Here is a 16,202-nt window from a genome sequence, read left to right as displayed (position 1 = left end):
CCGCAGATTTTGAAACAGAAACCCTAGTTTTATTGAGAAGATTATTCAGAAAAGGATTTGGGAAAAGATGTGACAAGGGGAAAAATCCAAATGTTAAAAACGAAGAATCGAAGTTCACCATTGTTTTCTTCTCGCTTCTCTCTGTTCGTCGCTCGAAGAAAAGGGTAGTTTGGCCTTTTAAAAATTGAGAAGCAGAATTTCATAAATTATGGGTCTGCTACGAATTTTTGACGGGAAAATGGGTGCGCGCCTGAACTTTTCTGTCCGTGGGTTTGACAGTGGAAAAATCTGGGAGAATGGGTCTCCCTGTAGTTTTCACATAATAATAACACAATCATCTGAATTTTGAATACCAGGATTTTAGGGAAAAGACTCGTGCATCTACAACAAATCTTAATACTAACAAGTGATGACTTTGCTATTCATGCTACCTTTAGAATCCCATAACCAAACCAGGATTAGGCATAAACACTTCTAAAACCCATGTAAATAAATCTTTGCAGAAATGGGTTAGCTCCAATATAGAAAAATCAGTCTTCCTTGATAGTTTTTCCTGCATCGCCTTTAAGAAAACGGGAAAACCAAATTGCAGAAGATTTTGGGTGCCGACGGAGTCTGTTCTTGTAATCGACATAAACCAATCCGAAACGCTTGGTGTAGCCTTGAGCCCATTCAAAGTTGTCCACAAAAGACCATGCAAAGTATCCCCTCACGTCCACTCCATCCCTGTCCATGTAATGAGTTATTACATAGTTTCTTTTCTGCTCTCCTTTAGTATATATCTACTTGGTTTTCACTCAGCATGTTAAGAATACAAAGTCTTCTTACTGACAAGTACAAATATGATGTAATCGATCCAATGATTTAGATAACTCAGCATAGCTTCCTAGGCAGTTGCCCAATGTAATTCGGAGTAAATGGTGCATATCTTAGATATTAAGTCGGAATCAGTCTAAAAAGAAGTTGATAAATGCATAACGGAATGAGAGGGAATGATAAGGAGTTACTTGATTGCTTGGGCTACTGCAGCAAGGTACCCCTTGAAGTAGCCAACTCTCTTTGTATCATCAAGCATCTCATGGAGAAGAGCTTTTGAATCTTCTTCATCATCCATTCCTATGAATTGCACAATGTGGGGTTAATACTGGATAACGACACATGAGCATATAAAATTATAAATACATGAATCCTTAAAGGTAATAACGAGTTATCTGTCCATACCGTTCTCAGTAACGTATATCTTGGGGTTGTAATACTTCTGTGCAACGTAATTGAGTAGACTACGGATCCCCCAAGGAACTATGTAAAGCCATTCTGATGCAGCCTGGCACAGAGGAAATTTTCACCAAATTAAATTCAAAGAAAAGCTGAATGCATGTGTGAGAGAGAGAACTAACTAAATTATCAATACCTTCTCACCAATAAGCTCACCCCCTGGATATTCAACTGATCATAAGAAGGAAGTTAGAAAGCGGGAGTTTATTAAGCATTAGTGAAAAAAAAACATTTAATAAAGTATTTTACCAATTCTTTCCATTTGTTGAGCATCGTAAAAATGCCCAGATTCAGGGCTTGTTGATACATGGGCGATTAACCTTGTTGTATAGTGATTTATACCCAAGAAGTCCACTGAGTTTCTTAACAACTCTCTATCTTCATCTGAGAACTTTGGAAGCAGATCTCCAAGTCTCTCTCGCATGGCTTCAGGATAGTCCCCGAAATATATTGGATCCAAATACCATCCGAGCTGAAAATCAATACGCGTTGCTGCAGCAATTTTATCCTCATTCTTATCCGAAAAAGCCTCTGCCCATTCACAATCAACTACTATGCCTATTTCGCCACCTTGCTGAGCCTACAATACAGAAAATATAATTATGAACATGACGAATGGCGACTGTAGTAGTATAATGAGACAATAATTTAATACTCTCAAGGCATTCATGTCAGAAATACTAATCACGCGTCATATTTTTCTGCATCACAGAGGCTCTAATTACTTACAAAAAAAAACCCTGTATTTTTTATTTTTCATTATGCACAATCACACCATGATCATACTATAAATCCTCTATAATGTATACTATAACAAGTGGAGTTGAAGAGGAAGAGTAACGTCTCTTTGGTATCTAATTGTTGCAAATGGTAGCATGTTTTTCGTTTTTGAATTTTCATAAGAGCCCACACAAATAAAGGGATTTCAGACATTAAACAGAATGTACAAAAGCACATATCGAAGAAAACACCTTAAATTTTTGCTTGTATATGGAAACAGCTGCAGCATGAGCCAGAAGTTGATTGTGTCCAGCCAAATATGGTTCAGTAGAAGAATTTTCACTTCTTCCAGGAGCAAATATCCCAGTACCGTATCCATTTACCGAAGTTTGTAGAGGTTCATTTAATGTGATCCAATGTTTCACTCGATCCCCAAAACTCGCAAAGCAGGTCTCAGCATATATTGCGAAATAGTTTCTGGATATTCCCAAAGAAAGTGTGACATCCACTCATTAGTTTTACGATACACAGAAATGCATTTGCGAACCGGCAATACGATGTTATCATCAAACTTACACAATTTTTTCTGATAACCATCCTCCAACTGACTCTTGAAGATGATTAGGTAGATCCCAATGATATAACGTTAAGTACGGCAGCATACCTGCCGAACAAATGATATTCAACTAAGCAGTGTAATCATAAATAGAAGGGACAACCTAGGTATAAATAATGACCTTTATCAAGCAGAGCATTAATGAGGTTGTTGTAGTAGGTAATTCCTTCCTCATTGACTTTCGTTCCCAAACCATCTGCACTTACAAAAAGAGACCCAGATTTAGTTCCACAAATGGTTTCAACGTTGAAATGAATGAAGAATCGAATAAGAGGGAGACTCTTCTACTGCACACTTCTCATAAAACATCAACATTTATATTTGATAGGATAACAGATCAAATACCAGGGAAGATACGAGACCACGACACAGAAAAGCGGTAAGCACCAAATCCCAACTTGGACATTAGTTCGACATCTTCCTGTTTGATAAATGAAATCCATGATGATGTAAATTAGATGTGCCACCAGGAATAAAAATTCTTAAAAACAATTACTCACCATCTTCAGTCTAATCAGGATTTGCCGTAACATACAAGTATGTTTTAGGAACTGGTAACATCCCCAATGGACTAGTAATACCAACTAAGCATGTTCTTGTAACAGAGCTCTACGGGCGCAGTCAACATAACCAAAAAAAACAACAAAGAAACAAACTTTGCAGTGTATTGAAACTTCATTTATAAGAATTCACTTTCTTTTAGAAGGGGAAATGGAGATAACTCCAAGTATATATCTTTTAACAGCATATAATAAACCATAAAATAAAAAATTCACAACATCCACCTGAAATCGCAAGATTTGGATCTAACAATGAATAAATCAATTCTTAGTTTTCTTCATAAAGGGCATTTAGCAAGCAAATACAGAACTTCCTAGCATCATAGAGATAACATTTGAACACCTTCGGACAGCAATCAAATTCATAAGTAGATCTAATACCTTGTAAAGATGATATTGATCAACTGCAGTGTCCCCATTACTTCCATCTATGATTTTTCCTGATACACATTCAAGAGTTTGTCAAAATGACCATTGAAACATAGCTGCTATATGCCTAAGGATCTAACAACAAGACAGTCACAGTTGTGCTCAAAATGGTCTCACACACCTTTCGTGTGTGTGAAAACATCCCAAATACTATCACCCCTTCCACCTTCATTATTGGCTCCTTCAACCTACAAAAACACAACATTCTTTAGGGCCTATCCTAACACTTCAATCTTACAATGTAAAATTCGGGTCCTCCAATAATATGTTAAGCCCATCCAAATGAATACTCGGTGCATTATAATTTCCTCGTGCTAACTGATCAAACTTGATGAAATCCAATATTCTTTAACAAAAGTTGTTATGCTGACTTCGAAAATTGACATTCCCATACTTCTTACTGACCGTTTTAAAAAAGAATGAAGATGATCCAAAGGTATATCCCACTGCTAGCACCGGTATACCCCCAAAGTGCGCAGAGTACTCAAGCGCACAAATGCGTGTTTTCAAAGTGACATTGACAAAGTTAATTTTCCACATGTTCATTACAATGTTAAATTTCCTCATCTAAGAATCAAAATGCAAGTAACAATCATTAAATCAGTGAATCATACAGAATTGTACCAGTTTTTTTTGCCGAAATAAAGAATGGGCAAGACTGATATAGCTCTAATAAAGGGAAAACTAGTAAAATACAAAGTCGTTCAGCAATAAAATCAAACAAGTTCATGGCTATATAACAGATTCCTAAATACTTTATAATTTCTTGATGTAAACTCAAATTTCTCTAACAAAGTTCAGTTTCCTCAAGTAATAATCATGTAATCAGTGACAATCACAAAACATCAAAGTTTGAGCTGAAATAAAGAATTGGTTAGACTCAAAAAGTTCCATTTTTTTTCTTTTTTGTTGATTGTAATATTTGTGATGATTACCTGATAAGCAGAAGTTGCAACACCAAATACAAAATCATGAGGGAAATCTTTACGTGAAACTACACTAGGAATTTCTTCATCCATGAAATTTGTTGCCATTTGATGGAATAAAATGTGATGAGTGAAAAAGACTGAGAAATGGAGAATCAAGGGGTAGTTAAAAAGAATGAGCAGTTGTGCGTTGAGGTTTTAGAGAGGAAGAAAGTGGAAAATCATTTTCAAAATGACTAAAATGTCCTGTAATAATAATATTTTTGGAAATTATATTTAAACCCAACCTCTACTTTTTCATTGCCTTCTTTGAGAAATATGGAGCTAAGTATTTGAAAGAGATTAACAAACCGATTGATTTCATTATTTGCTTTTGAAATAATCTGCATCATATCTTAGTCTTATCCGTAATTGGAGCACCTAGAGGTGGATCAAGAAGGACAATCCGATTCTAGGACCTTATTCAAATCCTGGATCTAAAAACGATGAACCGTTTTTAGAAGTCGACTCTTACCTAAATAACCATGAACCACTACTACATTTGTTTCACCTATGATGGACTTCAAAATGTGCATTGCACTTTGGGAGTTGTGATGTAAACAGAGTGTAGGATCATAAGGGACTTCAATAGTCAGAAATTGGGTGCAAATAAAGATTCTTCTCCTTGCACAAGTCTAAATTGAAATTCTGAGACAGAAAGAAGAAAATCTTTTCTGATGATCCTTCTTGTCTCTTCCCAGGTGCTGGACAAAACCTGCTTTCAAAAATAACACTTTGTTTAAGCATCTTCCCAAAGACCAAAATATGCTTCCCCATAAAACAACAACAACAAAAAATGGAGAGAAAGTTGAGATAACTGTGTTTTCAATTTTATTAAGGCATCAAACAACAGAAGATGACTAGGAAGCTTATGCAGTTTGGTCAAGTAACCAACATTGAGAATCAGAGAGCACTAACACACAGGCTGTCAAAGCCAGGCGACTCCCTGTAAATCCCTGTTATTATAAAGAGTTGAAAACTTAGAAAGAAAGAGCGATCTAGCATCAACTCTTAAATTGTGAATCAGTCTTCCTTAATAGTCTTCCCTTCATCGCCTTTAAGAAAACGAGAAAACCAGAGTGCAGATGATTTGGGGTGTCGGGTGAGTCCATTATTGTAGTCGACGTAAACAATACCAAAACGCTTGGTGTAGCCTTGAGCCCATTCAAAGTTGTCCAAGAAAGACCATGCGAAGTACCCCCTCACATCTACTCCATCCCTGTCCATGTACCGATAGTTTATTTTCTAAGTTACTGAAAGGTTGCATAACCCCATAATAAAATGAGAGGGATTGGTAAGGAAATATTTACTTGATTGCTTGGGATACTGCAGCAAGGTACCCCTTGTAGTACCTAACTCTCTTTTTATCATCTAGCATCTCATGGAGAAGAGCTTTCGGATCTTCTTCATCATCCATTCCTATAAATTGCATAAAATGTATGAGTCAGTACTGCATTTCAACAATTGAGCATATAAATACATTAATATCTCCATACATCCCAAAACCATTCTTCACCATTGAATATATCCATACCATTCTCAGTAATGTATATTTTGGGGTTCTGATATTTCTGTGCAACATAATTCAGTAGCTTACGGAGCCCCCAAGGAACTATGTAAAGCCATTCAGATGCAGCCTGGCATAGAAGACATTTTGAACCGAATTAGCTTTGAACAAAAGCTGAATGCATGTTTTTGAATGGGAACTAGCTAGATATAATCAATACCTTCTCACCAATGGCCTCACCCCCAGGATATTCAGCTTATAAAAAGGAAAAAACAAGACCATAAGCGGGAAGTTAGAAAACAGAGCTTATAAAGCATTTATAAAAACATAAACATTTAATGAAGTGTTATACCAATTCTCTCCAAATGTTGAGAGCGGTTAAATTGCCCAGGGTCTGGGCTTGTTGTTGCATGAGCAATCAACCTTGTTGTATAGTGATTTACACCCAGAAAGTCTACTGAGTTCCTTAACAACTCTCTATCTTCATCTGAGAATTTTGGAAGGAGATCTCCAAGTTCCTCACGCATGGTCTTAGGATAGTCTCCAAAATATATTGGATCCAGAAACCATCCAAAATGAAAATCGATACGCCTTGCAGCAGCAGTTTTATCCTCCATCTTATCCGAAAAAGCCTCAGCCCATTCACAATCAGCTACTATGCCTATTTCACCCCCTTGCTGAGCCTACAATACAGGAGATACAAGCTGTAAAAATCACAAACATGACGAATAATCGTACTCCAAGGCATATATAGCAACGAATGTTAATTCTACGTCAGTTGAATGAGCTGAAGTTCTTTTTACCGTATTCTTTCAGAGGTTCCAACTACTTTCTGGAAACACTCCGTATTATTCTTTTTTATCATTTGCACACATAAGTCACCAATTCAGGTCATGATCGTACTATAAATCGCCTACTATCGGTCTATTTATTATTGTAAATGTGAGAATGTTATTTTGTTTTGGTTTTCGTAAGAGCCCACAGACACAAAGAACTATAAACATTTAACAGAAAATATTATTGAAGAGATCACCACCTTATACTTTTTATTATATATGGAAACAGCTGCTGCATGAGCCAGAAGTTGATGATGTGCAGCCAAATATGGTTCAGTAGAAGAATTTTCACTTCTTCCTGGAGCAAATACGCCGTCATCATATCCATTTACCGCTGTTTGAAGAGGTTCGTTTAATGTGATCCAATGCTTTACTCTATCCCCAAAACTCGCAAAACAAGTCTCAGCATACATTGCGAAATACTTTCTGGATGGTTCCCAAAGTGTGGCATCCACTGATTAGTTGATAGATACATAGAATAGATGCCGGAAATACGATTTTACTGTCAGACTTACACAATTTTGTCGGATAACCATCCTCCCATTGACTCATGAAGATGGCTAGGTAGATCCCAATGGTATAATGTTAAGTATGGCTGCATACCTGCAGAACGAACGATATTCAATTACAGTATAGTTATTAAAATAGAAGGACAACCTAGTTACAGACAAGGACCTTTATCAAGCAGAGCATTAATGAGATTGTTGTAGTAGGTAATTCCTTCTTCATTGACTTCCGTTCCCAAACCATCTGCAATTATATAAAAAGAGAACCATATTTATTTCCATAAAGAGTGTCAGCAGTTGAAAGAAATGAAGAAACAAAAGAGAGTGAGATTCTTTTACTGCACACTTCTCATAAGACAACGATAAGCAACATTTAAATTTGATAAGATAGTAGATGAAATACCAGGGAAAATTCGAGACCATGATACAGAAAAGCGGTAAGCACCAAATCCCAACTTGGACATAAGTTCGACATCTTCCTATAAAAGGCAAACATGCTTCATCTTACTTATCCAAAAGAATGACAAGCATAACTGAATTGTGATACTAGTGCAAGAAGAACACACATAACTTCTTAGCATCATAAAAAAACATTTTATCGCCAGAACAATAATACCAAATCCTAAAGAAAATTCAGAACCTTGTAGAGATGATATTGATCAACTGCAATGTCCCCATTACTCCCATCTTTAATTTTTCCTGATACAATATTCAAGATTCCGTTAAAAACAACTCTATCGACGATGCTGCCAAGTGTACAAGGATCTAACAACTAGACACGGATAGTTTAAGTTGTGTTAGAAATGGTCTCACGCACCTTCTGTGTGTGTAAAAACATCCCATATACTATCACCCCTGCCACCTTCATTACTAGCTCCTTCAACCTACAAAAACGCAACACCTTTTCATTCTCTCGCACAAAATAAAAAGAAAGTGTCCATCCCAACACGACAACACTGGACATAGCACAATATGGGTTCTAAAAAAATATGTTCATCCTCTTCTAAAAGATTCCTCATGCAAATTCCAACTTTATCGAATCAAATAGTTTCTGACAAAAGGTGACTCACAGTATACAATAAAGCGAAATCTAGAATAATCTAAGGCTAGTATAGGTCCGGGGTTCGACTCTCTTTAGCTACAAACTGTGTAAATTTCAACTATCTTCAATTAGCTTTATCATCATTAGCGACAAATTCCTCATCTAAGGACTAAGGAACCAAAATAACGCATGTAATATTCAATCAATCTATAAGAGAAACAGTCACGAAAATATTCGCAAAAATATCAAACTTTGCTGAAATAAGGTATTGATTAGACTCAAAAATTTGTGGCTACCTGATAAGCAGAAGTTGCAACACCAAATAGAAAGTTAGGAGGGAAATCCTCGCGTGAAACTTCTTTAGAGATTCCTTTATCCATGATATTTGTTTCTGATGGATGAAAATGTGATGAGTAGTACAGAGAGTGGGAAATGGAGAAAGAAGAGTTAGTTGTGGGTAGGACTTAGGAGGAGCAGTTGGTTGAGGTTTTATTTAACGAGGAAGTTGAAATGGAAAAATAATTATGTAATGATGAATGATGTAAGGTGTAATATATGCATGATGCACACCAGGTGTAAACAAATGCGTAAGATTATGACGGACTAAAATTGGATGTATATAATAGGTCTTTTCCTTGATAATTACACAAATCTTAAAGTTCTGAACAAAATATTTATGCAGATAGTTCCTATCTGGCCAGGTGTTGGAACAAAACTGTTTTTCAGTTTAAAATATACTTCACAAAGGCCAAAATGGAAAATTAGCCAATCAGGATTTGTGTGTTTCAATTCAAATAAGGCAGCAAACAACAAAGGATGACTAGAAAGCTTTATCCAGAGTGGTTCTTAATTTTGTCCATATGCGGTCAGTATGACTCAATACTTAGTAGGTAGGAGTTGTATAATGTGGCTCAATTATAAAATTATCCCTCTTTACCCAGTCAGCACCAACGACGGGAAAATGCATGAGAGCACAAGTGCACAACTAGTCACAAAGGCAGTCTCACTCTCTAGAGATATATGTAGCAAGTGATAAGTGCACTTCCAATTCATGTTCCACAATCAGAGATCAATATTTTAATGTACTTACCAGAGAAATCACCTTAAAGTTTTTCTTGTATGTGGAAACAGAGGCAGCATGAGCCAGAAGTTGATGGTGTGCAACCATAGAAAAAATTTCACTTCTTCCAGGAGCAAATATGCCAGTACCATATCATTGGCTCCTTCAACCTACAAAAAAACACAACAAACTTTCATTCTCTCATACAACATAAACCAGGGTTCATCCTAACACTTAAAATCTTGCAATAAAATTTGGGTCCTCCAGTTAACCCAAAAAAGTTCAAATGCATCCAAATAAATCCTCAATGCATCATAATTTCCTCATGCTAATTCAAACTTGATCAAATCCAATATTTTCTAACAAAAGTTGTTTTGATACCAATGGCCTGCTTTTAAACTTGTCATATCCATACTTCCTACTGGACGTTAAAAAATAAAAAAAAAGAATCAAGGTACCTCTTTAAGCAAAAATTAGAGAAACCCAGGGCAAGTAACAACCCCCGGAAGTGCACAGACTTCACGACACAGACTCAAGCACCAAATGCGAATTATCAAAGTGATATTGGCTACAAGAGATATTATTTCAACTTTTTAAAATTTGACAACCCCATCTTAAAAACAAATTTCACTTTTCCTCCTCTAAGAACCAAAATGAATTAATCACTAAATCAGTGCACCATAAAATCCAAGAATACCAATTTATATGCTGAAATGTAAAAGTGGAAAAGACTCCAATAGTTAGTGGGAATAATTCAAAGTGGGTCAGTTATAATATCAAACAGTCCATGCCCATCTATAAGATTTCCCCAATGCATTATAAACTCTGATCAAATCAAAATATTCACTAACAAAGTTCACTTTCCTCATGTAACAACCAAAACATGCAATAATCAGTAAATTAGTAAAAAAAAAATCACAAAAGTATCACATTTTAGCTGAAATAAGGATTGGGTTAGACTCAAAAAGTTCCAATTCTTTTTTTTAAATTGGAATGTTTGTTGTTACCTGATAAGCAGAAGTAGCAACACCGAATAAAAAATCAAAGGGGAAATTCTTGCATGAAACTAGATTTGGAATTTCTTCATCCATGAATTTTGATCGAAAATGTGATGAATGAGTAAAAGAGAGTGAGAAAATGGAAAAAGGGATTTTACAAAGGAGGGTGAAAGGTAGAAATAGAGTCAGTGCCAAATGACGAAAATGTCCAATGACAATGGAAAATTGACGAATCAGTACAAAGAGGGGTTTAACCAGAAAAATGAAAAATCTGTCTATTTCCTGATGGTTACCTGCCAGGGTCAGGCTGGAGAAAAACTGCTTTCAAAAATAATTTGTTGTTTAAGAATTCTTCCCATGCTTAACCAGAAAACAAAGAAAGAAGAAATATAACTGTGTTGCAATCTGAATAAGGCATCAAACAACAAAACATGACTAGGACTTTTGCCGAAGATCAAGAAAGCAACAACATGAATCAAATGCCAAATTAGCCTCTATGGAACAGGATATCAAAGCCGAGTGAGTCCCCGTGTACCCAGACAGGCTCAATCATTTGGATACTTAAAGAGTTGCTTGTACAAAAACAATCAATTGTGTAAGATTTCAGCGTTTAAAGAGAACTCCGCTAATTCACAGTCAACCTTTTCCGAGTGATGTAAGCTCCAAGCACTGTCTGAGCAGCTGCGGACGGTCCTACATGCACTCTCATTGTCTATTTAAGTGCGTAAGCATGCAACAACTCTCAAATTCTAAGACTTCTAAAACCCAGTAGATGAATTTTTTCAGAAATGGGTTAGCTCTAATATAGAAAAAATCACTCTTCCTTGATAGTCTTTCCTTCACCGCCTTTGAGAAAACGAGAAAACCAAAGTGCAGAAGATTTGGGGTGCCGGGAGAGTCCATTCTTGTAATCGACGTAAACAATTCCAAAACGTTTGGTGTAGCCTTGAGCCCATTCAAAGTTGTCCAAGAAAGACCATGCAAAGTACCCCCTCACATCCACTCCATCCCTGTTAATGTAACGATCAATTTAGATATTTTCTCTTCTAAGTTACTGACAAGTGCATAATGAAATCAGAGGATTAGTAAGGGCGTATATACTTGATTGCTTGGGATATTGCAGCAAGGTACCCCTTGTAGTACCCAACTCTCTTTTTATCATCTAGCATCTCATGGAGAAGAGCTTTTGGATCGTCTTCATCATCCATTCCTATAAAATGCGTGAAATGTGAGAGTTAGCACTAATATCAACAACAACTGAGCATACAAATAGGCAAAGGCCTTCTTCACCATTGAATGATGGGTTATTCTGTCCATACCATTCTCAGTAATGTATATCTTGGGATTATGATATTTCTGTGCAACATAATTCAGTAGACTACGGATCCCCCAAGGAACTATGTAGAGCCATTCAGATGCAGCCTGGCATAGATGACATTTTCAACCGAATTAAGCTCAAATAAAAGCTGGATGCATGTGTGTTTGAGAGAAAACTAGCTAGGTATTATCAATACCTTCTCGCCAATAGACTCACCCCCAGGATATTCAACTGATCATAAGAAGGAAGTTAGATAAAGGAGCTTATACAACATTTATAAAACATAAACATTCAAGTGTTATACCAATTTGTTTCATTTGTTGATCTTGATAATGATGCCCATACCCAGGGCTTGTTGTTGCATGAGCAATTAACCTTGTTGTATAGTGATTTATACCCAGAAAGTCTACCGAGTTCCTTAGTAACTCTCTATCTTCATCTGAGAATTTTGGAAGCCGATCTCCAAGTTTCTCACGCATGGTCTTAGGATAGTCGCCAAAATATATTGGATCCAAGTACCATCCAAAATGAAAATCAAGACGCCTTGCAGCAGCAATTCTATCCTCCATCTTGTCCGAAAAAGGCTCTGCCCATTCACAATCCACTACTATTCCTATTTCACCACCTTGCTGAGCCTGTAATACAAGAGAAATTAAATTATGAACATGACAAATGGTGAAATTGATGAGAACTGTTAATAAGGACGACTGCAACAGTACACTAAGACTATTTAGTACTCGTAAGCATATGTACCAAAGAATATAAATCACGTGTCAGTTGAATGATCTGAAGTTGTTTTTACCATATTTTCTCGGCATTACAAAGCCTCTAACTACTATTGAAAACAAACTGTATCTTTTTTTTTCTTATCATTTGCACATAAATCGTCCATGTTTATAGTTCAGTGTAAGAGTTAAATGGAAGGCTACAATAATACTTTATTATCTAAATTGTCGTATATGTGAGAATGTTTTTTTTTTTTGTTTCAGTTTTCATAAGAGCCCACGCGAACAAAGAAATTTTAGACACTTAACAGAAAATATAAAAGCGTTAAGGCATATATTGAAGAGGTCACCTGAAACTTTTTCTTGTATATGGAAACAGCTGCTGCATGTGCCAGAAGTTGATAGTGTGCAGCCAAATATGGTTCAGTAGAAGAATTTTCACTTCTTCCAGGAGCAAATATCCCGATATCATGTCCATTTACCGAAGTTTGAAGAGGTTCGTTTAATGTGATCCAATGTTTTACTCTGTCCCCAAAACTCGCAAAGCAGGTCTCAGCATATATTGCAAAATATTTTCTGGATGATTCCCAAATAAAGTATGGTATCCACTCATTAGTTGATAAGCTACACAGAATGGGATATGCAAATCAGCAATAAGATTTTATTGTCAAACTTACACAATTTTGTCGGATAACCATCCTCCCACTGACTCTTGAAGATGGTTAGGTAGATCCCAATGATATAATGTTAAGTACGGCTGCAAACCTGCAGAACAAACGAGATTCAACTAGACTGTGTAATCATCAATAGAAGGGACAGCCAAGTTATAAACAAGGACCTTTATCAAGCAGAGCATTAATGAGATTGTTGTAGTAGGCAATTCCTTCCTCATTGACCTTTGTTCCCAAACCATCTGCACTAACAGAAACAGACCTATATTTAGTTCCATAAAGAGTTGACGATTGAAATAAATGAGGAAACAAAAGAGAGTGAGATTCTTTTACTGCACAACTCTCGTAAAACAACAACAAGAAACATTTTATATTTGATAGGATAGCAGATACATTACCAGGGAAAATACGAGACCATGAAACAGAAAAGCGGTAAGCCCCAAATCCCAGCTTGGACATAAGTTCGACATCTTCCTATAAAAAGAAAACATGCTTCATCTTATTCTTATCAAGCATAATTGAATTGCGATACTAGTGCACGAAAAATACACAGAGCTTCTTAGCAGCATAGAGATAACATTTTACTGCCAAATTGGACAAGTACGAAATCCTTGAAATACAATACCTTGTAGAGATGATATTGATCAACTGCAATGTCCCCATTACTTCCATCTAAGATATTTCCTGATACAATATTAAGGATTCCGTTAAAACAACCATACCAACACTGCTTCCAATACAAGGATCTAACAACTAGACACAAACATTCTCCATATTGTTCGAAATGATCTGACCACCTTTTGTGCGTGCAAAAACATCCCAAATACTATCACCTCGGCCTCCTTCATTACTAGCTCCTTCAACCTATAAAAACACAACAGACTTTCATTCTCTCATCCCAACAGATCAACACTCGACATTGCACAATTCGGGTACTCCAAAAGTATGTTAATCCCAACATTCACCCCCCTCTAGAAGATTCACATACAAATTTCAATTTTATCAAATCAAAAATTCTCTAACAATAGGTGATTCAAAAGTATCCAATAATAAAAATTTAGAAGAATCTAGTCTATTAGAGCCCAGGTATCCAATCTCTGTAACTACAAACACTGTAAATCTCGACTATTTTCAATTAGCTGTCACATCTTTCTTAGCAACAAAGATTTATAACTTCCCTCATCTAATAAGAACCAAAATGCATGTAATAATCATTCAATCAATAACAAAATCAATCACAAAAGTATCAAATTTTGAGCTGAAATAAAGAATGGGTTAAACTCAAAAGTTGTAAATTTTCAAAATTGGTTACCTGGTAAGCAGAAGTTGCAACACCAAATAGAAAGTTAGGAGGGAAATCCTTACGCGAAACATTGTTAGGAATTTCTTTATCCATGATTCGTTTCTGATGGAAGAAAATGTGATGAGTGTGAGAAATGGAGAAGAAACAAGGGTTAGTTGAGGGTTTGAGGAGCAGTTGAGTTGAGAGGTTTTAAAGAGGAGGTTGGAATAGGAAAAGATCTCATTATGTAATGACGAAAATGACTTGTAACCACCTTTTGTTTTTTTCACCCCAACAGTTGTGTAACAATAACATTATAACGGTGATGAAAAGGACTGACATTAACTTTTTTTTTTTTTTTTATCTGACTCGAATAAGTCTGACAGGAATCGGCTGACTCATTTGAATCTGATTCATTTTGTTTTCTGAGTCAGATTAGTCAACTAATCTAATAATACGCGAGTCAATGACTTGGTCTCACGAATCAGGGACATTTTGTTACATGACTCCAACGGGTTCAAATCAAAATTAACATGTTTGTTTTTTGCTGACTCGTGGTTAGGAACTGATTTGGCCCTGACTCGACACGAGGTGGATGTCAGATCGTTTTTCTTTTATTTGAGTTAGATTTGAATCGTGACCTAATTTGGACCTAACTTCTGATTCGGACCCGTTTGAATCAATGAATAAAAATAGCCTAATTCATGGGACTGAACTATTGACTTCCATATTTTTGAATCATATGAGTCAGATGTGACTCAAGAAAACAAATATATTGAGTTAGATACGGTGAGTTAAATGATTTCAATCAGATCCATACGAATTAAATCCAAAAAAGTAAAAAAAAAAAAAAACAGATGTTGTAAACTTATTCAATCTGCGAGTCAGATCTGAAAAACTAAAAAACAAACCGGATGACATCTAACTCATACAGAGTCCGGGAACGAGTAGGAAAAAAAAAACTGGCTTAAAGAGTGGGGCGGAGGTATAAACCACGCCCCACACAAAAGAAAAAAAGAAAAAAAAACAGGCGTGCACTATACGTTCGCCTGATGTGGGGCGTGGACTATACGTCCGCCTGATGTGGGACGTGGACTATACGTCCGCCTGGTGGTGGGGCGTGGACTATACCAACGCTCGATTATATTTGAGTTTAGTCTTGGTCCCAGACCAAATATACTCTGGATTTTAGTCGTCGATCAAAATTTGATCGATAGTACGTTCCACTACGTTTGTTCAAAAGACCAAATATTTGGGTTTAGTCTTCCGCTGTGGACACTCTAAGGGGTGTCTAAAAGGTGTTAAAAGACCAAATTGTTCATACTAAAAAACCATGCCGAGTAAAACATATTCAAAAAAAAATTCAAAATCTGTCTTCAAAACTCTAACTATACATGATGAGATCACAAAAAAAAAAGCGAAAAAAACGAAAAATAAAAACGGATCGAAAGTCGACAAGGTTTTTTTTGTCGGCAGGGTATAAGGTTGAATGCCGTGCCGACTTTTCATCTCTGAAATCAGCAGTTACAGGGTCGGCACGGTATTCAACCTTATATCCTGCCGACTATATTTTAGTCGGCACGATATTCATCCTTATACCTTGCCGACTAAACTATAGTCGGCAGGTTATGAAATTAATACCTTGCCGACTAATCGTGCATTTGTAACACCTTTCTCTGTATGTCAAAATTC

The 16,202-nt window shown here is 36.3% G+C and overlaps 3 protein-coding genes across 7 annotated transcripts; all 3 read right to left on the bottom strand.

Annotated features, from left to right (window-relative positions):
* Positions 1-339: 339 nt before the first annotated feature.
* LOC113318293 (beta-glucosidase 4-like) lies at positions 340-4,688 on the bottom strand. Of its 2 annotated transcripts, XM_026566443.1 has the most exons (13): positions 4,536-4,688; positions 4,006-4,167; positions 3,722-3,788; positions 3,553-3,611; positions 2,957-3,032; positions 2,733-2,807; positions 2,572-2,659; positions 2,247-2,472; positions 1,525-1,855; positions 1,412-1,446; positions 1,222-1,324; positions 1,008-1,116; positions 340-726 (listed from the first exon to the last, which is right to left on the bottom strand). In XM_026566443.1, the coding sequence occupies exons 1-13, from the start codon at positions 4,632-4,634 to the stop codon at positions 531-533; spliced, it is 1,626 nt and encodes a 541-aa protein (XP_026422228.1). In that variant the 5' UTR covers positions 4,635-4,688; the 3' UTR covers positions 340-530. The 2 variants fall into 2 exon arrangements, with proteins under 2 accessions (XP_026422228.1, XP_026422232.1); XM_026566447.1 differs by lacking the exon at positions 4,006-4,167.
* A 685-nt stretch (positions 4,689-5,373) lies between these two features.
* On the bottom strand, positions 5,374-10,622 carry LOC113318259 (beta-glucosidase 42-like). 3 transcript variants are annotated; one of them, XM_026566421.1, is made up of 13 exons: positions 10,524-10,613; positions 9,547-9,686; positions 8,232-8,298; positions 8,055-8,113; positions 7,818-7,893; positions 7,584-7,658; positions 7,424-7,511; positions 7,109-7,334; positions 6,425-6,755; positions 6,293-6,327; positions 6,100-6,202; positions 5,876-5,984; positions 5,374-5,784 (listed from the first exon to the last, which is right to left on the bottom strand). In XM_026566421.1, the coding sequence occupies exons 2-13, from the start codon at positions 9,622-9,624 to the stop codon at positions 5,589-5,591; spliced, it is 1,443 nt and encodes a 480-aa protein (XP_026422206.1). In that variant the 5' UTR covers positions 9,625-9,686; positions 10,524-10,613; the 3' UTR covers positions 5,374-5,588. The 3 variants fall into 3 exon arrangements, with proteins under 3 accessions (XP_026422206.1, XP_026422200.1, XP_026422192.1); XM_026566415.1 differs by lacking the exon at positions 9,547-9,686 and having other exon boundaries at positions 10,524-10,622; XM_026566407.1 differs by lacking the exons at positions 9,547-9,686; positions 10,524-10,613 and adding an exon at positions 8,753-8,995.
* A 269-nt stretch (positions 10,623-10,891) lies between these two features.
* Positions 10,892-14,710, bottom strand: LOC113318278 (beta-glucosidase 42-like). 2 transcript variants are annotated; one of them, XM_026566429.1, is made up of 12 exons: positions 14,541-14,710; positions 14,026-14,092; positions 13,854-13,912; positions 13,627-13,702; positions 13,396-13,470; positions 13,235-13,322; positions 12,908-13,133; positions 12,137-12,467; positions 12,029-12,063; positions 11,834-11,936; positions 11,616-11,724; positions 10,892-11,524 (listed from the first exon to the last, which is right to left on the bottom strand). In XM_026566429.1, exons 1-12 carry the CDS (start codon positions 14,622-14,624, stop codon positions 11,329-11,331), a joined length of 1,449 nt encoding a protein of 482 aa, XP_026422214.1. In that variant the 5' UTR covers positions 14,625-14,710; the 3' UTR covers positions 10,892-11,328. The 2 variants fall into 2 exon arrangements, with proteins under 2 accessions (XP_026422214.1, XP_026422217.1); XM_026566432.1 differs by lacking the exon at positions 14,026-14,092 and having other exon boundaries at positions 14,541-14,670.
* Between the last annotated feature and the right edge of the window lie 1,492 nt (positions 14,711-16,202).

Source organism: Papaver somniferum, chromosome 1 (assembly GCF_003573695.1).
Source record: "Papaver somniferum cultivar HN1 chromosome 1, ASM357369v1, whole genome shotgun sequence".
Classification (NCBI taxonomy): domain Eukaryota; kingdom Viridiplantae; phylum Streptophyta; class Magnoliopsida; order Ranunculales; family Papaveraceae; genus Papaver; species Papaver somniferum.
This window is presented reverse-complemented; position numbering and strand designations above follow the sequence as displayed.

What these genes read in the sequence shown, in the direction of transcription:
- LOC113318293 (XM_026566443.1), bottom strand. Translation starts at nt 4,634, where the DNA reads ATGGCAACAAATTTCATGGATGAAGAAATTCCTAGTGTAGTTTCACGT. An exon ending in GTGGTCTCGTATCTTCCCTG is followed by an intron (nt 2,808 to 2,956) that starts GTATTTGATCTG and finishes TTGTAAGTGCAG; the next exon opens with ATGGTTTGGGAACGAAAGTC. An exon ending in TCAACAAATGGAAAGAATTG is followed by an intron (nt 1,447 to 1,524) that starts GTAAAATACTTT and finishes TCTTATGATCAG; the next exon opens with TTGAATATCCAGGGGGTGAG.
- LOC113318259 (XM_026566415.1), bottom strand. Translation starts at nt 10,607, where the DNA reads ATGGATGAAGAAATTCCAAATCTAGTTTCATGCAAGAATTTCCCCTTT. An exon ending in TGGTTATCCGACAAAATTGT is followed by an intron (nt 7,335 to 7,423) that starts GTAAGTCTGACA and finishes GGAACCATCCAG; the next exon opens with AAAGTATTTCGCAATGTATG. An exon ending in TATATAATAAAAAGTATAAG is followed by an intron (nt 6,756 to 7,108) that starts GTGGTGATCTCT and finishes CCTGTATTGTAG; the next exon opens with GCTCAGCAAGGGGGTGAAAT.
- LOC113318278 (XM_026566429.1), bottom strand. Translation starts at nt 14,624, where the DNA reads ATGGATAAAGAAATTCCTAACAATGTTTCGCGTAAGGATTTCCCTCCT. An exon ending in GATATACATTACTGAGAATG is followed by an intron (nt 11,725 to 11,833) that starts GTATGGACAGAA and finishes CGCATTTTATAG; the next exon opens with GAATGGATGATGAAGACGAT. An exon ending in GCAATATCCCAAGCAATCAA is followed by an intron (nt 11,525 to 11,615) that starts GTATATACGCCC and finishes TTACATTAACAG; the next exon opens with GGATGGAGTGGATGTGAGGG.